A 25,135-nucleotide genomic window follows, 5' to 3' on the forward strand; every position below is an offset into this window, starting at 1 on the left:
CGTTGCTAATGATTTTGTTGATTTGAGAGATTCCTTTAAATGTGCATTCAATTTTGTTCCACGTAATTTCCGAAGTTTTGATTGCGGTTCTTTCGATTTAATATGTAGATTTCGTAATTCAAAAAAATTAAGTTACGAAATTACAATAGGAGTTAGAGATATATTCACTATGTGTTGTCATAAAGGAAAAGTTGAGATTCCATTGCCAAGTATTGTAGAAATCAATTTTTTGATAATCTTTATAAAGGGCTTACTTCAAATAATAGAATTGAAAAAGAACGTTCCAAGAATGTTTTCACTAATATTCGTGCGTATAATTCTGCATTTGCAATGGTTAATTCAGAAGCGAAATTATGTGATACATTTTTAAATGGTGTATTTCATTATAAAATACATGATGTATTTTATCATCGTTATGGCCCTTATGTTGATCAAAATAATCAGGAACCGTGCTATGCTCAGTTATACTTTTATGATGTTGATACAGCTAATCAATATCGATTAGGTAACACGAATAATTCTGGGTGTAGATCAAAATTTAACACGTGCGATAGCTGAAGAGTTAGATAGAGTTAATGTTTTCGTCCAATCATTTAAAAGTTTGAAAGAAATTTGTTCGCGAGTAGGGAATGAAGATAAAGAAATTACATTACTTATAAAAGTCAATCATAATGGTTTAGATATGCGTCGATTCAATGACGCAACTCTCACTGATGTTGCTGTTATATTGACGAGCGATGACGGTGAGCCTCCTTTTGAGTGAAATATGGTCGCATTTTCGAAAACTACTAATTCTCTCAAGCATGTTTCAGTTGTAGATTCATCACTTGATCCATTAGCATATCCATTGTTATTTCCAAATGGAGATACAGGTTGGCATAATAATATTGAACATTCCCCTTTACGTAGAACTTTTAAATGCGATAAAAATTTTTGAACATCATACTATGCTTGCCAAGGCATGAGCACTTTGTTGTACTTTCTGTTAATTCATGGCTCATGAGCTAAAATTTATTAGGAAAGAAGTTATCAAATTGCCATGTATTTGAAATTTGTTGAATTGAAATACGTGGAATAAAACCATCCTATCATATGTACAGTACATCAAAATACCTATCAAATTACCCCAATTTTATCACCGTCTCCACCAAAAGTGAGTATGAATAAAACACAAGCCACTTTGCTAAACGTCAATTGAGTATTTCTTTTTATTCTTTTAATAATAGTTGGTTAAAAAAATCATCATAAAAACTTTTGATTTTTTCATTTTTTCGTTTGCATTTTTTTTCGATTTTTATATTTTACATAAAGTTTCGTATTCTTCATAACATAACAAATATGTCAATAGATCGATTAAACATTTATTCAGTTGAATTATAATATTTGTTTGCCTGCTTATGGGCAAAAAGAAATCGTGTTAAAAAAGTCAAATTCTCAATATTCCAATTATTTCAATTTATTTATTAATAAAATGAGGACATGCCTATCGATCGATTTTAATTTCGATAAATTGTAAATGAGTTATATGCTTTATGCACCATTTTTTGTATTGAAGTTTAATTTAAACATAACTAACATTCTGTTCAACACGTTCATTCACTAAATTTATATCGAATATTTCTTATTCTTCTAAAAAGTCTCTGATCAGATTCGTGATAACGCCAAACCTAAATTTCGTCCTAATAAATTTCAATTTATTTTCTCAATTGAATTGGCTAGAGTGGTACATAATTGTTTATATTATACACTGCTCAATTTTGTCTTCTTTGTCTTGAATGAAAACGGAACTAGACTATGTTATAGCCGATAATTGACCATCATTTTGTGCGGCGTTTTATCTGAAATTATAAATTATTTGGATAAATAGTGAAAACGATATATTGATGATAGACGATAGAATTAAACTAAATGCACTTACTAATAAAACTCGTGGGTTCATGATCATCAAGATGCATCGATTGATCTAATCTACTACGAATATGATCGCCACTGCCCGATTCTGTATCGGAACCCAAGCTATCGTATTCCTCTGATTCAGATTTTTGAGTTTTGTGCTTTCGATGTGATCTCTTTACGATGCCCATATTTTGTGCTGAATTTGTGGTGGAATGCGTCTGCAATGGAATAAAACCGGATTTCTGTTTGTTGGGCTTAAGCGAAATCATTTTATCGAACAGAATTTTATTATTCAACAAAAGACAGAAAATGATTGATTCTTACGTCTTTATTTGACGATGACATTGAATGCCTTGGATTGTATAGACTGGCCGAAATGGGAATGGTTCCAGCATTATTTGTTGTTCCATAGCGTGACATCATGGGATTTCCAGCCAAATTATCTTCATTCGGCAAGAACGTTGCATACGGATAGATATCCTCGGAATATTCGGGGATGCGTTCGAGTGTGTTGGTGCCGGGACTCTGTTGTTCGGGCATGGGTTTTCTCACCGTTGCATAGTATTTGTCACGATGCTCAGCAGACATTGGACCAAGTTTGTAATCGCTCGACATTGAAGTATGCTGATGAGACGAGTCGCTCAAACCTCTGGTGTCACTTCCACTGCCATGATCAAAATTAGTACCTAGACATGTATACGTGAAATGGATTTTTTATTATTTCATTTTCATTCATAAACGATCGCAAAAGTATTCTTAAGTACTCACGAGATCGAAAACAGATACAAGCACACATTAGTGCTGATGCGATGCCCAATACCGATCCAATAAGCAAAATAATAATGTTTGAATCAAGATTGAATGCACGTTGAATTGAATCCATATTGCTTCCCTCAATATTGTTATTCGTTGTCCCATCTCCAGCCAATATCAAATCATTGTGTTCACCATCTCCGTTGACAGATAGTGTTTTGAATATGTATGCGGCTATAGTTGATCCAGCATTATTGTGCGCAGTTATACGGAGATTATAAACTGTGTCTGACTCCAAATCCGGAATTGAATAGCGTGATTTTGCTGGCACATTGCTACTCACTACAATCCAATCGTTGCCATTAGTTGAATCTGCCTTTCGAAATTCTACCGTAAACGATTGAATCGAACATCCACCATCTTGCCAAGCAGATAAATCAAGTGACACTGATGTTATATTACTAGAAATACAATGAAATATGGATATTTTGTTATTTTATTGTGGCATCATATCAAAATCACTTACCTTCGAATGAAATGGTACACTTCGGGTGAAATTGGTTTCTTTCCTTTTGTTCTTGCCACCTCAATTTTACTCGCTGCGCCTGTGCCAATTTTATTGAATGCAGCCAACGTAAATTGATACACTGTTCCACACTGCAAGTTGTCTAAGGTATGTGAAGTACTTCGACGATTCAATGATATTTCTTCCCAATCACCGAATTCGCGGCGATAAGACAATAGGAAACCTTTCAGCGGCGTACGTCCCGTATCAATTGCTAAATTAAAGCAATATTTTTTTTAAATAATTTTGTTTTTGACACATTAGATAAAAATATCACTTACCTTCGGTTGACCATTCAAGTAAAACTGATGTACCAGAAGTGGCTGTTATATGTAATTGTGGTGGTCCTGGCGGGACATGGACAAATAGTTGATAGATGATGTAATCAGTGCCAAGCGCATTTCGTACTTGGCATGTATAATTTCCTTCATGATGACGCTGGACATTACGCAATACCAATGTGTTGTCTACTCCAGTTTCGATCCGTTGAAACTGCTGATTTATAGGTTGTCTTTTTGAGTCGAATGCCTTCCACTCGGCTTTAGCTGCCGGTTTTCCTAACATAAGTGAAATTAAGAAAAGACCATTATTCATTTGTCCAAAAATCGGAATTTTATAATACCAATTGACTCCTTACCAACAAATGTACACGCTAGCTTTATTTCAACTTTCCATGCAACACTAAGTATTTGTCCAAATGATATAATTGCGGCTGGTACGGTATTGCTTGGTACAAGCTTTATAACTGGGGTACTCTGGCCTTGGCCTATTCGCGTTGAAGCTGTTATCCACGCTTCATATGTTTCACGTGCATTCAAATCTTTAACTTCAAAGTGATGCTTTTGTGCCGGTACGTTGTCTTTGATGATTTTCACCTCTTGGCCTTTATCCAAAATTCGAATGTATACCGTGTATTTTGTAACGATTCCATTTGGTCGGCGAGGCGGTAACCAACTTATTATCACCGAAGACTCTCCATTTACGACTGATTTGATGCGTTCAGGTGGATCTGGAGAGTTTTCTTCGGTTGTACAATACCTGAAATGAAAATGTCAATTGTCACATACAGAAAGCAACTCGGAGAGAAAATTATGTTACATACGTTGTTGCACTGGGACCTTCACCCGCCCGCGTGAAACCCAACACTTGAACGCTATAGTTGGTAAATGGTTGTAATCCATGTAAAACAGTATTCAACGACGTTGTGATCTTTGTTTCGCGTGAAATTGAATCGTCCAGCAGAATATCCGTTGAACCGAAGTACCGCATATCCGAAGAAATCGGTTCATAAAAACTGTTTCAAAAATTATAAGTTTCAAGTTCTCTTTATTTTAATGATTTTTGTTTCATATTTACTAACATTTTGTAACCCTGAATAACACCATATTCATGCTCTTTTAACGGCGGTTGCCATGATACCTGCGAAAATACAAAAATAAAACAATTTACATTATACGAATAAATTATATTTATATGACGCAAAAAATCAACCTGAATATTTTGTGATGTTAACGCTATGCAAGTACATGTGGTTGGCGCTGATGGAACATCTATACACAAAAGGTAAAAATTTACGATCAAATTTGATTGAATTGCTGATATTACAGTTACCTTCCAAAGTTCGAGCTTGTACTGGTTCACATGCAGGTCCATCTCCTTTTGAGTTGAATGCCTGCACCGTGACCGAATAAAGAGAATATTTATCCAAATTCACTAAGCGAAAATCATTAACACCATCTCCGCTTGACAGTCCAACACGAGTAAAGTTATAGATTTGATGTTGATGTTTGGAGTCTTTTGCAAAATTTGCCCCAATATTTGTAACCTTTTGAAAGCCAATTTTGTACCCGAGTAATTCACCATTCCAGAGATCCCGTTCTGGTGGACGCCACGTAACCAACAATTCTTGTGGACTAATCGCTTCCACGTGCACCATTATGGGTGGTCCGCTTGGAACCTCAGCGTCAGTTTGAATATGTAAAATATCACTTGGGGCACTTGTACCCAGCTGATTTGAGGCATACAATCGAAAATGATAGTTGGTCGATGGTTTCAGTGCTGTTATCTTTGCCGTTGTTTTATCACCCGGCAACGTTTTTTGATTATTATGATCATGCCAAACATCTTGGGCTTCTTTGAATTGTAAAATATAATTTGTAATTGGTTGTGCGTAATGATGAACTCCACGCATCGACGTTGGAGCTGGAAGATCTAATGACCATGTTAATTGGACAAAACGACTTCCGAGTTCTGTCACGTGTAAGTTCTATATAAAAAAATAAGAAGCATATTTATAAAATGCTAGGGGGTAGACACGAATTATAAAACTTTGAATCATGTGAATCACAGTGAATCAAATGAATCATTCAAATGTCAAATAAGCATCACTTTTGGTTTTACTAACATGATCGTTCAACAAATTCTAAATATTATTTTTTCATCTATTTCGTGTTTTTCTAGTAAATTCCAAATAAAATCAACCATAATGAGATAATACATTTAAAAAAACGTCAAGAGATCATTTTTTCGAAGACAAATTATTTTAATTGTTCAATAAATATTTCTTGTATGACACATAAATGACATTTCAAATGTCATCTAAACAATGTGAATCTTTTGAATCACAGTGAATCAAATGAATCATGTCTACCCCCTAGATAAAATGTAACGAAAAATAATAATTGAAAAGTGATAAAAACCGTAGGAAAGCTTGGCGGCTCTTGAACTTGTAGGTAAATAACAGAATGATCTTGGCCATAAGCATTTGTTGCCTAAAATTTAATTATTTTTTATAAAAAATTTATAAAATTAATTTTTCAATTAATTTATATTAATAATAAAAATTTCTTTTTAAAATACTTTGCATGCATATTCTCCGCGATCAGTTAACGATGATTGTAAGATTGTCAATTCGGATACTATTCCCTTATTCATTGGAGTATTTTTGAGTTGATATCGAATATCATATGTAGGATCTATGCGATTTCCCCTCGCCTGCCACGATATATTCAACGGTTGATCACCTTCTGCCTCGCAACGTATCGAAACATGATCGTTTCGACGAACTGATACTTGTTTTTGTGGTATTCTCACTTTCGGTCCGACTAAACAGTATAAGAAAATACAAGAATAGGTGAGTTTACAAATAAATACGTATTTCAAAATGTTTTCAAGTAGACTCCTCACCATGAACTGTTAACCGTATCAATTTACTCAAGCCAGCGCCGATTTCATTTTTAGCTTGACATAAAAAGTTACCTTCGTGCGATTGAGTCACATTTGGAATATAAAGCGTTCCATTGGCAAACGTTTCAATGCCTTCTGATTTTGAGTAGCTCAGGTCACGATATTCGTCAGAAGGTTCGCCTGCGTGCAACACATGATAATTAGTATGGTTTTGTAATGAAGTGTTATTACAGTAATGAAAAATTCCAAACCTATTGCTTGCTTCCATAGAATAGTTGGTGTCGGTGATCCTTTTGCTTCACACGGAATCGTTACGGAATTACCCAATATTACACTTTCATCTGTTGGCTCCACAATCCATTTTGGTGGCACTAATGATTGAAACAGCAATTACTTAACCACACTATGCACAAATTTAGCAAATATATAAGAATATATGCATGCAAAAGTAAATAAAAGTATACTGCCCCTATGGTTCTACAAGTATATAGATAAAGTTAGTAAAAAATTATGAAATAAAATTCTAGTGAATTCCGAAAAAAAACGTCAAGTATCATTGTATTACATTAATATACAACTGAAGAATTCAGTTCATTTTTTTCCAATGAAATATATAAGTGTATAAATCATCACAAATAGCAATTTGAGGATACTTGTATAGTCTTAAAAAGATAATTCATCATGCAAAATACTGAAATACTGCGTTCATATTTCTCTTTATTATATATATGTATATAGTATGTGGACTGTAAAAAATCAGTTCCGAGGAAATATCTGTTGATATTTTAATTAAAAAATGCAAATGGTTTTAATTTCAGTTCGGTTCAGTTAAATACAGTTATTTGCTTAGCATATAGTTTGTTAGTTGTTGTATGTGCAAGTGCATAGTATATTAAATTTTGAACCTGAAAATAAAATGAATATAATAAAACTAATAATATGCGAACAAATTAACTTTTTAATATTGGATGTGTGTGTGTGCGTGTTGGGTTTTTCCGCTTTGTGATTTATGTGTATCGTTGTGCAGTTTTTTTCTATCTTTTGTTTGTTTATTTGTTTTCTTTATTCAACGTGAAAATATTGAATAACTACGAAAAAAATCGTATTTACTTATCCATGATTTATATTCAAAGAAAGAAAGAATGAAAGGAAGTATTGAAAAAAATGGTGCAAAAATATTCAGTGAATTTATGTAGTTTTCCATCCAGTTCAACTAATGTTTGAAACGAACAAATATAAATGCAATATCTATGTACGAACGTACCGGCTACGGAAAGAACGGCAGTATGATCAACAGTGCCACCTTGGTTACTAATTTGGCACGTGTAATTTCCGTTATGTGCCGATGTGAGATTTTCAATAGATAAAATACTTGAAAATGGCGCATATTCATTTATATGAATGGTATTGTCTACATAGTACTGCGGCGATTGTTCGTTCATTTTCCATGTTCCATAGTCAGTGTCTGGGCCGGGAATGCCACCGTTTGGTTTCTTATTGGTATTTCGTGTATAAATGATTTTTTGGTCTTTTAGCCAGGTTATATTGAATGTTGCTGGGTCGCCTTGGGATGTCGAGCACATCAGTTGAGTGCGCAAACCTTCTGTTATATCCTTTTCAAAATTGAACGGTGATATTCGCGGTGGAACTAAAAGAATAGATTTTGTTTTATGCGTTAGTTAAATGGCAAGTCATCGATCCATCATAAATGTCAATAGACCATGTTCATCGTTAAAGGTGCTCTTTGTGATTGGTGCTTTTCATATGCATGTTTGGAGTTTCGCAGGTGATTTTGTGCTTTGCATCTGACTTTTTTGTGCTTCGTGATTCATTGAAATACAATGAAAAAAAAAACTACTACTACATGTACTACTGCATGCTCGTTATTATTGTACATTCAAAACTACATCAAAACATGCCAACGTTAACAACATAAGCCGTCTACAGTTTTTCGAAACTGAAAAAAATGATATGCTTTGGTTATTTCAATAATATTTTACCATTGACCCTTAACACAGCGCTGTATGTTTCTTTGGCGGCATCATTTGCCACCACACATTTATACGTTCCACCCTGATTTGGTTGCAGTGAGTTGATACTTAAAGCAGACGAAAACTCATCATTTTGACGTATAATAATTGAGTTCTCTTCATTGCCTGGTGTCGACTTTCTGTTTGTCTTATCATCTTTTATTGATGATGCACTAACTATTGGTATATCGTCTTTAAACCATGAAAAAACTAGAGGCAAGTCACCTGTGCCTACAACACACTGAACACTAACTCGATCGCCTACATTTACATCTTTGGCAAACTCGAATGGTGTGATTTTTGGAGGAACTAACACATTTTGTTTGTTTTTAGATTCATATTTTGTGCATTTGGTTTCAATTCAGTGCAATTTATTTTTAAACGGAATTAAGTGGTGCATATTTGTTATCATTGCAATTTGGTGTAATTGTGATTGGAATGTGCATTGTTTATTGTGATTTTGTGCATATTTTGCATTAGAAATTAGAAAATTAGATTATAGCAAATGTGCAGATGCAGATATTGTTGAGTGCGCAGTGATTTTGTGTGCATTATAAAAAGAAGAGAAAAAAAAGAAGAATTCAATTTGAATTCAAATTTGCTTTGCTTTGCTTAATGATTCGGATGAAAGTTTATTTGTTTTATAAGTTGTATTTGCAAAAGATGTGTTCTGTTATCCGACCATTTAATCGCTTTGAATCAACTTACCCAAAACAGTAACGGCAACCGATCGCTCAGAAGTTTCGTTGTGTCGATTTCTTGCGATGCACGTATATGTACCTAATAAATGATCAAGGTAAGTTATAATGATAAGCGAGACTTGAAGATACACAGCATCAAACACAGACAAAAGGAGGTTCCAAATTGATCAAATGATTTAGATCATTTAAATAATTAATTTGTTGGCTTCTTCTGTTTGTGTCTGATGCTGTGTATAACTTTTTTCGCATTTGTCACATTCGAATCTTTTTCCTCCCAAATTTTGTATCGATGCAGTGCATCAAATTAAGTAATTTTGTTATTTTCACAATAAAATATGGCAATAAAATTTGAAAAATTATTAGCACAAATCTTTTGTATTATAAATTATCAAATCATTCAGATCAACCAAATCCAGAAAGGAATAACGTATAATTTCCACGGTGATCAGCTTTTGGACCATCATCCCACAACCAAGTACATAATTAAATAAGAAAAATCCAAGTATAAGTACCCTGATCAGCAACTCGTTGGACGTTCTCAATGTAAAGCGTTCCGTTACTCACACGCTGTCACATATTTGTCGGTAGTCTTACATTTTCTCGCTCGAATATAATCTCTTCAATCGGATAACCAGCCACCGGGCATTTTATCTGCAATTTTTTACCTGCAATTGCTAAAATTGGTTCCATTGGTCGAACGTATGGCGATCCTTTATAAATAAATCATTCCAATAAAAAAAAAGATTAGATGGTTTGAAAACGGAACCATTTTTCATGTCTCACCCTTGTATTAAATGTAATTTCAAGCGTAAATTAATTATTCAAAAGCTCACCATAAATATTTAGTCTGCCAAAGTGAGAGGCGGAACCGGCTTTTGACACAGCGGTACACTCATAGCCTCCACCGTCTTCAGATTTAACGGCTGTTATATTGACATGACTAATTACATCGCCAAACATCGTGACATATTGACCGATTAGCAAACGATCCAACTATGTGTGCGAAATAAAAAATTAAGAGTGAAAAACACAAATGTATCAGACACATAAAATGAATGAATCTCTTTCACAATTTCCAAATATTTGGATGGTTACATACTTCTGGCAATGGAAACCCATCTAATTTCCATGTTATTTGTGGTGTTGGATTGCCTGTTGCCGAACCTAAATCCCCATCCGCATTCATGTAAATAAATCATTTTTTTAATAAACCTTTTGCACAAATAGCAGCGCACAGAGAGTTTACCTCAAATTAAACACAAAATTCAAATCACAAGAGAGGAAAATTATTAGAGGTAAAAATTAATTTTAAAGACGATTAAAACTCAGAAATGAAATTAAATGAACAAAAACTCAAGATAGCAAGGGAGATATTTCAAAGTGAGAAGAGGAGCACATCTACAAAGTTGTCTTCAAAGTTGAAAATGGCTGTGTGATTGCTTACATTTCAGTGAAACGGACGGACCCGGTTGCATCGTTTGCTCAATGAATTTGTATAAAAGCTGCGGTGCTCCTTCTACAAATAAATAGCATAAAGACAAAACATTGAAAGTAAAAACCGTTCTCGTGTTTGACGCTTATCAATTTATTATTTCTAAAAAAGCCACATAAACACAATTTCAATTTTATAGAATTCTCGGAGCATTCATATCTGGCAAAACGCAAACGGTGATTATAAATTTAGTGGAAAAAAAGGTCAAATTAAATTAAAAGCTCGTCGTCAAATTGCCTATTAACTCAAACGTAAATTAAATAACCAGAAAAAAAGCAACACACACAAAGAAAAAGAAAAACAAAAATGCTAGACGAAATTAAATTGAATACTCTTGTTTCGTCGCTGTTGCATTTGTGGTGGTTTACCATTACCAATGTTGACGGTCAAGACATAATTAGTGTCTTCAAAGCACTTCAACGAAAATAACGATGGTACGGTAACACATAGAAAAAAAAGAGCATACCTCCTAATCTGATCTCAGCAGTACTTTGCACCGCATCATAGTCATTTCGAACAAAGCATTGGTACAGTCCTCGGTCTTGTGAAATTTTTTGCGAAAAAGAGAACGATAGAATAAATCACATTTCTCGTTTGGCCATTTTTAGAGAGAGAAAAAATACATGCAATCATTGAACAAACCTTCTTTTGTCACTGATGTTATTTTAATGTGCTCTTTGGTGAGTAGTCTCACACGCGAGCCCGTTCTTAATGGTTGTCCGTCTTTTAGCCATTGCACACCATTTCCAAGCGGGAATCCTGTTGCTATACATCGCTGCACATTTTAACGTTGTATCATTACCATTAGATATGAAAGGAGTAAATAAATGGTACAAATCATTTTGAAAATGGTATTGTTATAAGTTTAAGAATTAAAAAAAAAGAAATCTGTGGTAGCTTATGGTTTACAACGGAACGTTCACCCTTATTTACTAAACTAATTCTTCTCTCCAATAACAAATGTGAAACTTTTTAATATCTCTGAACTGTAGTAACTGTCACCGGCACAAAGTAAAATATGAAAGGAAACTATTCAATTTTAATTTGTTTTGGGAAATGTAACTGTACCGTGATAAGAGTACGTTTAGCTCTCGGTTGTCATTGTTGTTTTATGTAGAAAAACTAATGACATTCAACAAGGATATACAAAAACCTCCGCGATGGAACGATTTATTGTGAATGATGAATTCATTGCAATACATACCAAGTCGGTGCTCTTTCCCAAGTCAACAGTTTGTTGTGCTGGTAAGATTTGTACGGTCAACGCTTCAATGACGCTTAGTTGAATTTCCAATGTTTCGCTTCCCTCTGAATTTGAAGCAACACAAATATATACACCAGCGTCTGAGCGTTTAATGTCGTTTAGGCTTAATGTTCCACTCGGAAGTACGAATATACGTTTTAGTTGATTGCTATTGTTATTGCTATTGTGCTTCATTTGATATGGTTGGTGTTTTTCTTGTGGGGATGACAGTGTAATGGATTGATGAGTGCGATGTGCAGCCTTAAAATCTTGATTTACATCGTATCCGTCAATGGCTTCGTCAACGTTATTTTTACGAATATGCCATCTATAAATATTGATATAAAGATACAGGTATATATGTAATTGCTTCCTAATAAAAAAAATCCACAGCAATCATTACAGTTAATGGTCGGTGGGAGAAAGTCGCCATTTGTAATACAATTAATCTCATAGGATATCTGCTATTGATCTATTTCATTTCATACTGTTTTAATAGATAAAATCTGTACTTACCGATAATTTGCTCGTGGATTGGCGTAAGCCACACATGGAATGAGTAATGATTCGCCAATTTTCGTTGTCATTTGTATGAGTTTGTCATTTAATATCGGTGGGACTGGTTCTCGCATTCCTGTAACATTCCAAAATTCAAATGATAAATGAAAAAGGCACCAAATTCTGTTTAAACACACTCGTTTTATTCATGCATAATGGAATTTCGCAAAATGTAAAATACTTTTGTTGTATACATGTTAAACTGTGAACGTCGAGCAAAGGTAACCATAGAGAAAATATATTCAATTTCCAATATTATTGCCAACAAAAGGGAATTTCCAGTTTTCTCAGCGGACTTAAATTAAGAAATCGTATATATATGTGCACAATATTTGATGAAAGGTTTTTCTTCTTTCAAGTTTCCATTTCGGTTCCAAGGGAGCATTCGACTTTTGACTGCCGAAACGTCGTATCCATTTGGAAAATGGGTGAAAAGCACTCTACTGGAAATTGGAACATATTCACTGTGACAAACGGATAAGTTTCGGCCAAACATGATAAAAGTGTCTAAAAGAATCAAACATATCGTCAACGATATTTGAAATTCAATTTTAAGCAAATACAGTTCGAGTTTCTAAGAACTCGACGGACCTAATCGACAATGTAAAGTCAAACAGTAAACGTTTTGAGAATATTGAATCGATCCGACCGAAGATTTTGTCAGTCAGAAATAATATGGCAATCAATACGTTTGTAACGAATCGTACCCTTTGCTTGCACTAAAAATGCTAGACTTTGAAATTCAAATGAGAGTATATTGTATATTTTTGCGGTCAATTTTATACAATAAACTCAACACATAATACCCAAATGGTTTCGCTCGAAATTGCGTTGCGAATTTTCATCGGAGTCGAATTCTCTTTTTGTATATTTAGTAGTAGCGATTTAATCTTAATATCAAATTTGAGATAATTCTAATAACTTATTATTATAAGCAATGCAAGCAAGTTTCTATTTTTCAAATAAACGATAAAAACTATCTATCAACAAAAAATATATCTGAATAATATCCTGTTCCGTCATTTTTGACTACATAATTCATGTCATATATATTTGAAAATCGCAGATTATGACATCGTATATGAAGTATTTGGTTTAAGCTATAATATGGTGATTTAGTGTATGAAATGGAAATGTTGCTGTGTGCCTCTATTTAATGATATGTTACACTGACATCCAATGCAATGTGTTTCATGTTTCAGTGACACGAGTGTTGAAACGAGCTTCGAAATTTTCGATTCGTCCACTAAACAGATGTTTGCTTTGCCTCTTTTCGTATGCCCTCAATACAGGATTGTTCGTTTGAACAAACCATGCATGCCGATGCATACATTCGTGAAACAATCCAACGTGTACAGTTTTATGTACACACAACAGTACAAATGAAAAAAAAAAATCACGACAAATTAAATTGAAGTTGTTAATTGAGCGCACTGAATTTACATACGACGAATCAATTGAGTTGAAATACGGCATCATCGATTTTATCTCGAATTCATTGGAATTTGCTCCAATTCAAATAACACTTCTTCATATCCTTCATTTTTTGTGTTAACTTTGAAATACTTCAATAAATTGAAATTCGGATTAAATTCAACTCAACTCAAAAGAATGGAGTATGCATGAATTTTCCCGAATCCGCATTCGAAATGAATTCGGCAGATTGCATTCATTAAGGCTCTGGGTGAAACTGCAATGAATAAAAACCGAATCAGATATTTTGCGAACGAATTTACATCGTCGAATGACAGAACAGCTGGAGGATAGCAAATAAATCAAGGCATGCATACACTAATGTCGCATTTTAGATGGAAACAAATCGTACATACTCCATTCATCTTTTGAGCACCCGAATAAACTGTTATGTGTTTCACATGAATGAGAAAACTTTCGTTGCAAATGAGTTTCTGTTCGCCATTAGAAACGTAATTTAAATTTACCAAACGTACACTACTTATTATGGAGTGGTTGAACAACTTTAACATGTTTCATCGATAGCATGCGAAATTCGCTTCGAGATACCACACAGTCCCCACAACATTACCCCAGATCTCACCTGAATATTCTCGTTATTCTATATTTAGTGGAACATGTAGAAGTTCCATTAATGAACAGTTCACAGTCCAGAAGATACACCCCAATATCTTTGCGTAAAGTTCAACCTCTAACACATACATATATGAATTTCAATTATTATTTACGACATGAAAAAAATCATCCAAGCAAATATTATTATTATCAGACAATGTTTCCGACGCGTAGATCATAAATCAATGTTCAACAACTTAAGGTGGACGTGCAAAGGAAGTTCGAACACAACGATGATGATAATAATAATAAATTTATTCGTTCGAACTTCAACATACGTATCTCCCCCGTATACCGATTAAATTAATTTTTCAAACGGACCGTATAGAGGGCATAAAATACGGCAGTATAACTAACTTTTCTTTTCATCAACATGAATAACAGGCAGGTGAATTGAAAGTGCACACGATACGTGCCGTAAAATCAACATACTAACTGTCAATTAAATTGCACAATTTGTCATTTGACTTTACAATCTATTGATTTCAGGCGCTATGAACAAATGAAAAAAAGACAAAAACTTACCGCTTAATTGTATTCTGCCAAAGTTTCCACTAACAATCACTTCTTGAGTCAACTGATGATATGTGCGACATCGATATGTATGTTGAGCATCCGAATGTGTTATATTAATGATCAATAACTCTCCTGTTGAAAAATAGCATAAAGCAAATATATTTTGCTATTGGTAAATAACTAGAACACGGAAAACAGAAAAGACAAATTTACCCGTTGGCAGCATGTGATACTTTCCATCTGTGCAACAAAAAAAGATAAGAAGAATTCAAGTGATATAAAAAAGCTATTATTTCGAAGTGATAATATTTACACAAGAATGTAAGGACGCTTTAATTATTTGGTGTTATATTAAAATACATGTCTTCGTTTATGGTTTTTTAAAAACATTCACGCGTACAACGTTTTACTTTAATTAATGGATTAATCGATCCAAAGTTCTACATTTGCATTTCGTACCAGTTTTGCTATTAAATATTATCGATTGAAATTCGAATTATTTTATTTCTTTGTGCGGTTTTTGAGAGAAAGATATTTAAATCTATGGGTGAGATCTAAAAGAACGTATGTTTTTTTTTCGCTTTAAATTTTGGAAAAGGAATGTATGTGTTTTGCCAATTCTGTCTTACTAAAAGAAAAGTATGTTTTGCACCAAAAAATTTTTGTAAAAGGGAAGTATGTTTTCCGGCTTAATCAGTTGCTGATAAAGGAACGCATGTTTCGCACCAAATAAATTTTGCAAAAGGAAAGTAAGTGATTTTGAATCAGTTGTTAAAAAAGGGATGCATGTTTAACGATGATTTTTCTGGAACTGGGCTTCGATGGATCCTCAGGATCATCAGAACCGCTCCCAGTTCTGGAAGTGGGTTTTGGTGGATCCTCAGGATGGACCAGACTATGGTTTGACAATGCCCTGGCCCATCCTGAGGGTCCACTTCCAGAACTGGGAGCGGTTCTGATGATCCTGAGGATCCACCAAAGCCCACTTCCAGAACAAAGACACTTACGTTCTTTTATCCAAACCAACAAAACTGAAACATGCATCCCTTTTCCAACAACTGATTCAGCCGAAATACATACTCTCTTTTTTCAAAATTTATCTGGTGCGAAACATGCATTCCTTTTCCAATAACTGATTCAGCCGTAATACATACTCTCTTTTTTCAAAATTTACTTGGCGCAAAACATACATTCCTTTATTGCGACAAAGTCGAACACACTTGCGTTCTTTTAGATCTCACCAATAGAAATGTCATATCTAAATAAAAAAATTTCGTGTATATGATAACCACATAAGCTTTGAAAAGTTTATACTAAAGCCAAAATAAGATGCAATCTTGTCCAATCGGAAGAAAATGAAATAAGACGTAATTCTGTCAAATGCATGTAGCTTCGCATATTTGCCAGCGAGCTATTTACAAATTGATTGACCTACAAGTAAATTAACTTTTCTGCATTTGACAAGTTTTTCTTTTACAATTTTTTTTTTTCTTTGTGATAAGTGATAACTCATTAATGCGACAGAGAATTCAATCACTTTTCGATTTCGTTGTAATTATTTAAATTCGTCAGTTACAAGCGACAGCTGAAAGCGTTAGCTGGCGTTAGCACTCCATTTTGTGGTTATTATTTACTCTAATATTTTCTCGAACTTCGATAGCAGCAAATATCTCATTTCAAAACAACTGCGATGAGAAAACTTATGCGAAGGAAGAAGTTAGAAAATGTGACGTCGTGGTAAAAGCATTCATGGAAGACGACAGTTTTAAGACTGCCATATTTTTTCAAACTTTCAAGTTCTATTCCCGAAAACACTGAAAGTCTTTGAAATGTTCTGTTTTCTATCTAAATGTATTGGTGAGTGGCATGAAGAGATATTACAAGTGCAAGTATTGCATGCAAATTATCATCTCTGAAGCGTTATAAGAATAACGAAACACGCATAAATACTCATCCAGATCGATTTCATTACGAAGTTTCTACAAATTTATTCAGCTGTAAAGTTTTTGCACATCACATAAACTTTGTGGTGAATGGTTTGGTGTGCTCATGTGAACCTCGAAAACTTTGACCAAAATGAAGAAGTACATGTGATGCATGCATTGAAATTACTTCATCTTTCATTGCGGTTGTGATATTTCCAATTTAGTTTGCGAAGCGTTCCGAAAACATATGCAATTTTTGGTGAACATGGAAAACACAAATTTATCCCATATACAAACGATGCACAGGCAAATTGAACGATGTGAGCCATTCAAAAGTATGCAATGTTGTTTTTAAAAGGGACAAAGACACTTCTTTCTTAAGACGATTCAACGCGAATTCCCCAAAATAATTACGAGACAAATCAAATAAACTGAAACTTTTAATTGACAAAATAAATGAACAAAAGTCGAAAATGTGTTATTTGAGAAAATTCGATGTGTAGGTTTGTGCTTTCCATTTGAATTTGATGAACAAATAATAAAATAACACCTTTCGAAACTTTTCTCATCCATTTCGTTCAATGGTTATGTGAAAATGTTAAATAGCATCGATGTATTAACCAAGTGTTTACTAAAATTTTGGAAAAATGTATGAACTTTGTTATGGAATTTTGCAAGAAGATCTACTCTATTTTTAAAAGTTATCTCGAACAAAATGCTTCAACATTGTGTGTGTGCATGGTCTATGGCGTTGTCATAAACCGAGCTCATAATGTGCAACAGAGTGGGATGTGATTTAATACGCTGAAGCTGCGGATGCATTAAAACTTTTGTGCCACAACTGAATGCTTTTACATCATTATGCTACATTCCATTGTAACACATGTTGTTCACTGAATATTCGTGCTGTATCATTATTATGTCTCTCTTTTGTCTCTCACTTTCATTCCCTCTCTCTCTCTCTCTCTCTCTCTCTCTCTCTCTCGAGTACACGACAACCATTAATCGATGGCAATGATAATATTTTGAAGAAGCCAACATCAATAAATAACTCACATTTTGTGTATACAATAAATAAAAGTTACACATTGGACTGAGTTTCTTGTTTACTCTGCATGAATTTCCGACAAAAATGACAAAAGAACAATGCATGAATAGACTAGATATTGATTATTCTTCACTCTTGAGATTATGTGGGCAAATACGTAGTTACTTCATCAAATACTTGATCTTCGAAACCTGTATCTTTTTATGACGACCATTTTCTCAGTAGCAACCGTAAATTCGTTGATAGAGCATACAGTCTATGATTAAAGAATTGGAACAAAGTGCACGCCAAGTAATTACATATCCGTTTTTTCCATTATGGCTCATATGTGGATTATGTCTCCAAGGAAATTTGATTGACGACGTGACGAAAATAGAGTGTAAATATCCCTTCACTGAAGACGTGATGTGCTCCGCTAAAGTTTCAGTTTATTAGAGTCAAACATTATCATCAACATCAGACCACTTTTTTTCTTTCTCTCTCTTTTATCTTTGTCTTCCAGTAAACATTGAAAAATGGTAAAATAAATTGATCGTTCGAAATGTGTGATTTTGACAATCAATTTTTGACAATTTGTGGTAACATTTCTCAACTGATTTTACTTGATGGTTGTGTCTCATCATCTGATATATTCTTGCATATATTAACAAGATATTCTATCAAGTGTATGCCAATCATAAATAATGGATTGCAATATTGGTAACAGAAAAGAAAGCGACGAACAACAGCGAAATGGAAATTCATGGCAACGGATTTTTTGCGGATAGAATTGGATTCTGTTTTCTGCTTTCGTGTCAAATTCACATGTGATAATAAAAGAAGACGAAATGGATAATCGTGAAGAGCAAACAATGGCGTGAAACCAATAGAACGCATTGGCTTGAGACCGCTTTTTTTGCCAACAATCCAATAACGATAGCGATACCAACTTTACAAATGGCACACGCTCCACCATAATAGCTGACATTCGTGGTTTTTTTTTTCAATCATGATTTTATGGTCTTTGTTCATCTTGTTTTTTTTTCGCATCCAGTCCATTATTCTATTATTGTGTGGAAAACAAAAAAAAACTTTAAAACACACACAATTCTAAAACTTGTTCTGATTATTTTTTTCTGTCTTTCTTGTTTGCAACTTGTACGACATTGAAAAGCGCACCACGCTGTAAGTATATAATCTTGTCGGTTTTATCAATTTGTTGGAAGGCTTTTACTTTTCCGTGCAAGCGACAGAGTACACAGAAAATATTGCAATCACCACAAACATATTTTGGGTTTAAATGCATGGGAAAATGATTTTTAGAAAAAACATATATCGAACGAGATAATCTGTGAAATATGTGAAATAGAAATGAAACACATTTTTGAAATAAATTTTTAGATTTTACTTTGAGCATAGCTTCTGGAGTTGACGATTCAAGGAGGGGGTGCGGCTAATTTCAAAATTTTCCTAAAATGTAAAGGGATAACTTTTTCTATGGTTTCTCCCAAATTCAAAAGTGCATTATTTGATTTGTTCATTCCTAGGGGTGGGGGGTTTCTCCAGATTCAGAAAGTGAACAGCTAAAAAAGGTCTTCACTTTTTTCGCGAAAATCCCTAGCATATCGAAAAAATATTTTTTCAATTTGTAAAGGGGTAATTCCCAAATCTGTTCTCCAGAGGGAGTAATCCAACCCCTCGAACCCCTGGTCAGAAGCGATGTCTTTGAGAAGGAATCTTTCTATATAAAGAAATTTTATTATCGAAATATCAAAAAATAACAATTGCATTCAATAAAGTACGTAGAACTTATTGTAATGGACACTTTTTCTATAAAAAATCTTAATATTTCTACAAAACAGCTAGAAGTTAATATCACGTTAGTTAATTTCCTGTTTTTGTACAACTTTCTATTATTTCTATGTGTCCTATGTAAGAATTGCATGTTGTGAATTAGAGTGTTGAAAGGTTATACTTACGACTGTAATATCCTTTTTGTTTTTCAGTGAAAAACAAACCAAAAAATGAAAATTGCAATGAAACTTCTTCGCGGTGACGTGATTAAGAAACCAAGGAATTTCCCACATTTTCATGTAACAAAATCAAAGTGGTTTCCAAAACTGTAGTAGTAAAAGAACACGTGTTTGCAGAATGACACGTTTCACACCATATCCTCTGAGAACCATTTTGGTATAGTCAGTGATATCGATTATTTTTTTTTACTTACTCAAGTGAGGTAAAACTATTGTATAAGGTGAATAGATTTTCTTATATGTTTTTATTAGAGTGAACGTGTCGGTTGTACATAAAAAAATGTCTGGCATTTGTCGTAAATGTTTGAAGTTTTTGCGAGAGTAAATTCTATAGAATTCTATTTGAAGTCCATGTAGTCAATGTTTAAAAACAAAATCAAATAAAAATGTACGTTTTTCAATTTAATACAAATGTTTTTCTTTGAATTCCTTTGGAATAACTAGTACATTCTTCGTGTTATCTCATTTGTTGGAGTCGTACAAAAACAATGAATTATCGATTGAAGGATGTACCGTTCATTAAGAAGACCAAAAACCTTAAAAAGCTATCAACAACATTCGTGAAAATATTAATGAAGGAGATTGAACAGCTCCTTGTTTCATGTTTACTTTATAAATCATTTCCCGAGTCGAAAACTAGGACCATTTATCCATTTTCTCTTGATGTATGCACAGCAAAGCGAATTTACATGTAGTCTTTTGGTCCCTGTTTGTCATTGGACAAATCGAAGAATTTCGAATTTTTTTGTCAGTATTTGCATTTTGAAAGTAATATATAAGCAATGGACATCAGATGCACACACCTTCACTTTCATAATGAAAAAAATGGCGAAAAAAAGAGATTGGGGTTTTATTCATTTAAAAGGCATTCCAAGTGCCACAGTAACACATACGCTGTAAATTTGGCTGTGACAAAAATCAAACGAATAAAAAACCACACACATCTGTAAATCCAGCATGAAAGTATTACGATGTTCGTACAAAGAATGGATGTAGGAAATGAAAAATGTAAAATGAATGAGAGATAGTAGCAGTGAATGACAGATATGCGAGGAACGAACCACTTCTAATTTCAATCCATTATTCACCATGTGAAATTGGGTAGCATATTTTTACAGACAAGACACTGAAAATGCAATTCGACAAAGCGAAGTGCAATGAAAATACTTGGTCTCACTCGTTGCATACGATTGTTCGCCGATTCACTTTTAGCGAAATGATGAAAATGAAAAATATGCCTCAAAGCTGCCATCGATCTTTCTACATGGAGAAATTGCATTGGATGGCATTTCATCCATTTTACCACTACTTTTTTAGAGATTTTCAGATGCTTTGTTACATTTCAGTTTGTAATGTCATATTACTTTTTTGTTCCATTGTATGCTATAGTCACATGCTTTGCCAGCAATATCATGCCACAGCCGTTTTGAATAATTTAATCGTTTTTTGTGTGCCATGAGATACAGTTGATTCAGTTCACAGCACGCATCTCATCGATTGTCATGCTGGTAGTCATTACTTGTGTGTGCATAGAGCGGCATGAAGCACTTTCCATTTTGAATCGAATGGTTTGTGTCTGGTACAAAAAAAAAGCTGTAGTGAAAATCAAAGACCGAAATACTCCACATATCTGTATGTATTTGTATATATGTATGGTATATTTGACGTATTTGGAAACAATGCAATCAAGCAAAATCGGAACAAGTGACCAACATACACAATGCAAAATACCAACGAAAATTTGACCATCGACTTTGTGCTACTTGCGAAACTGTGTCTAAACGAAACGTTCGGTGCTACGCAAATAATCCGGAATTTTATTATTCTTTTGCCTTCTGTTACATATCCTGAGCTTTATGCATACTATATACAATATACAGTTTGTGTTTCCTTTATGATTCTTCGGTGTTCTCAATTTGCTCGTTTTTGTTTACGATCTCTCTTTTTCGTCTGTCAATGCTATTCGCTGGATTGGCAACCATCGAATCAATACTCAAAAGTAATAAAATTGTTGTTGGTCTCGTCGCTCAGCATAACACGATTTTTGATGCTGTTGCCTGCTGTGAACATGTAAAGTGGAAACTATATTTCGAGCAAAAATTAGAGTAAACATTTACAGTGCAAAAGAAATATTTTCCACAAGCATATTGTTGATATGCAACATTCACTAGAAATACAACTTTTTTTTTATTGTTGTTTGTAATTTTCAGTTTGAAATTCGTACAACATTTTTTCATGGATTCCATCACTTTCAATTTTCTATATACTTTAGACGTTGGTATTTGAGGGGAAACAAATTATTTCGACCCAAAGCATTCCATTGTATTATTGATAAAAACGATTCTACATTCTTTTTGTGATTCTTTTTTTGAATATATTTACAATACATTTATCACCAATATCAAAAAAATCGATTCCCGCATATAATTTCATTTCATGTTGCATTTTCATTGTTAGGCACTAGTCACACTTGGCAATATTTTATGTAAACACAGTGGCAACATTGTATATTGTAAACAGAAATATTTCCAAAAAAATATTTCCATTAAATGTTTACATGCTGGTCAAACACCACTAAAGCATCATTCATGTATTGCTTATCATTAGCTCACCATTGGTTCAATATTCATAAAATAAACAGCAACAATCATCATGTTTTTAGCGAAAATTTTATTCAAAATCTTAAATCATTTCATTTTGCCAATTAACAGCGCCAGCGGGACTGTTAAAATAGATTTTAAATTTCTCACGAACATTTTTTGCTTCTGTCGATAAATTTTGCTCGACTGGCGCTTCATCGGCAACATTCGTCGGTTCATTTGAATCTTCGTCTGGAATACTTGGGTCAACTGTCATTACATAGTTATGAAGGGCACAAATAGCCAATATACAAAGTTTAACATTTTCTTCACTTAATTCAATTGTTGTCCTTAACAAACGAAATCTGCTGGCCATTAATCCGAACGTGCTTTCCACCATACGTCTTGCTCGTGAAAGCCGATAATTGTAAATATGTTCTGCGTGATCTTGTCCACGGAAACTGAATGGCTTCATAACATATGTAGCAAGGGCAAATGCGTCGTCTGCTACGATAACAAATGGAACTTCAATATTTGATGATGGTAATTGTCGAGAAGGTGGAATATTCAACGTGTGGCTTTCGATTGCAGCATAAAGTGAACTGCGGTTGAACACACCACCATCTGATATTCTACCTTTGCACCCTACGTCGATATAAAGTAATTTGTAATTGGCATCCGCTAGAGCCATCAATACCACACTAAAGGTTTTCTTGTAATTAAAATTTAAAGAGCCGGAGTTTTTTGGGCATCGAATGTTTATATGTTTCCCGTCCAATGCACCTATGCAATTGGGAAATTGCCAGTTTTCGTTGAATTCGTCCGCTATTTTCGTCCATGCTTCTTCTGTGTTTGGAACCTACAAATAAAATGTGAATAACATCACATTTTGAAATAATACTGCTAGTGTTTTATTCACTCTTATTCAAACCTTCAAAAAGTCTGCAAGTAGAACCGAGTAAATAGATTTGCAAGTTCCTGATACTATTCCCGAAATGGTGTTGTGTGCTACTCTAAACAACAGCATTAAAGACCGGAAAGAGTCACCAGAAGCCAAATATCGCAATGTAATAGCTAATCTTACTTCTGCCGAAATCGCTTTTCGCATTTTCGTATCTTTTTTTGAAATTAACGGTCGCACTTTTTCTAGCAAAAAGTCAAAATGCTCTGGCGCTATACGAAAATACTGTTTGAATCCATCTGATTCGTCGTTCCTGAGGTCTCCAAGTAACTTTTCATTGATATTTTCAGTTTCTCTGTTTCTTATCAAATTTCGAACCCAAAATCTTCTTCTTTTACTACGATTCTTTAAACGCTTTGTTAAAATTGTAGCAATAATCACAGCTGCGGCTCTTTTTTTCAAAATAGTCATTTTTACAAAATTATATGATTTAATCATAATACATATGATTATATTTTCACAAAATCGTTTCGATTTGGCATAGATAAGCCGGTGGTGAGCCAATTAAATGGCGTAAATTAAAACATAAAGTCAAACGGTTCTATGATCACCATATTGAGATGAGCTATCAGCCAACTGACACAAAAATCATTGTCGTGTATACCTTATATTTTACTTCATTTTGTTGCGATGGCCAAAATAAAAAAAGTTCAAATTAAACAAAACGAACATTTGCGAAAAATACAAAATCAGAACGATACAAATAAGAAAAAAAAATATTTAAATTGTAAAGTAGTTTTGGAGAATATTGATGACTTATTACGTAAATATAATATTTCATATAGTTCGAAATCTAGCACGGCTCACAAAGTGTTCAGTTTTGATGTCAAAATTCGCAAAGGCACGCTCAATGTGAATAAAAGAAGTCTCAAATTACAAGGTTCCAAAACTATCAACATTGGCGTGTCTTTCGATTCGACGGGTGCAATCGTTAATCACTGCTCGGTAGAGCATCCATTTAAAGACAATCAACCAAAAACACTGAATGAATTGATTGAATCGACTTGGCGCAAATGCAAAGCAGATAACAAAAATGATAAATTATCAGAAGGTCAAATAGTCCTAGCAAAGATGAAAGGATACACCCCGTGGCCAAGTGTGATAGAAAAATTCACGGCAAACAAAAAGCGCGCGAGAGTCCGATTCTTTGGAACACACAATATTGGATCCGTTGAAATAAAAGAGTCTGTTCGAATGGAAAAATCAAATGAGGTCATACGATTGTTGCTATTAAGATCATTGGACTTTTTCTGGCGTGGAATTCGTGAAGCAGAAGACATTTTAGGCATCGATGAAAAACACTCTCTCACACGAGTGCAACAAGCGTTGAATTAATTTTGTGTTCTGTTGTTTACCTTGTAAGAATTACTTTTTTTTAATTGACGATTTATTTCTTATTTAAATATACAAAAATAACATAGATGAATCAAAATGATGATCCAAAATGAGAATAAAAATTAATTGTTGAATAAAGGAAGTTTGGAATAATTTTGAAACCAATATAAAGTCATTTCTTGCGTTTGTGACATCAATTGAAACTTCAGATTTAAAATACTATTCAACGGAATTTTCGTATTCACAT

General features: G+C 33.9%; 1 protein-coding gene across 1 annotated transcript in view; it reads right to left on the reverse strand.

Annotated features, from left to right (window-relative positions):
• Positions 1-1,382: 1,382 nt before the first annotated feature.
• The window catches only part of LOC116350701 (Down syndrome cell adhesion molecule-like protein Dscam2), a 65,846-nt gene continuing 42,093 nt past the window's right edge, over positions 1,383-25,135 (reverse strand). Inside the window, 27 exon segments of the mRNA XM_031782602.1 lie at positions 1,383-1,838; positions 1,919-2,138; positions 2,221-2,582; positions 2,665-3,110; positions 3,176-3,428; positions 3,496-3,771; positions 3,852-4,252; positions 4,317-4,508; positions 4,575-4,633; positions 4,706-4,764; positions 4,826-5,480; positions 5,914-5,985; positions 6,074-6,318; positions 6,401-6,580; positions 6,652-6,771; positions 7,665-8,048; positions 9,139-9,210; positions 9,644-9,841; positions 9,965-10,124; positions 10,231-10,295; positions 10,576-10,647; positions 11,090-11,164; positions 11,266-11,398; positions 11,828-12,194; positions 12,383-12,500; positions 15,038-15,160; positions 15,242-15,268. Of these exon segments, the coding sequence (XP_031638462.1) occupies positions 1,798-1,838; positions 1,919-2,138; positions 2,221-2,582; positions 2,665-3,110; positions 3,176-3,428; positions 3,496-3,771; positions 3,852-4,252; positions 4,317-4,508; positions 4,575-4,633; positions 4,706-4,764; positions 4,826-5,480; positions 5,914-5,985; positions 6,074-6,318; positions 6,401-6,580; positions 6,652-6,771; positions 7,665-8,048; positions 9,139-9,210; positions 9,644-9,841; positions 9,965-10,124; positions 10,231-10,295; positions 10,576-10,647; positions 11,090-11,164; positions 11,266-11,398; positions 11,828-12,194; positions 12,383-12,500; positions 15,038-15,160; positions 15,242-15,268 (5,375 nt within the window). The 3' untranslated portion in view covers positions 1,383-1,797.

The sequence above is a fragment of the Contarinia nasturtii genome, unplaced genomic scaffold (assembly GCF_009176525.2).
Source record: "Contarinia nasturtii isolate CC-2019 unplaced genomic scaffold, AAFC_CNas_1.1 Cnas_scaffold_4311, whole genome shotgun sequence".
NCBI classification, from domain to species: domain Eukaryota; kingdom Metazoa; phylum Arthropoda; class Insecta; order Diptera; family Cecidomyiidae; genus Contarinia; species Contarinia nasturtii.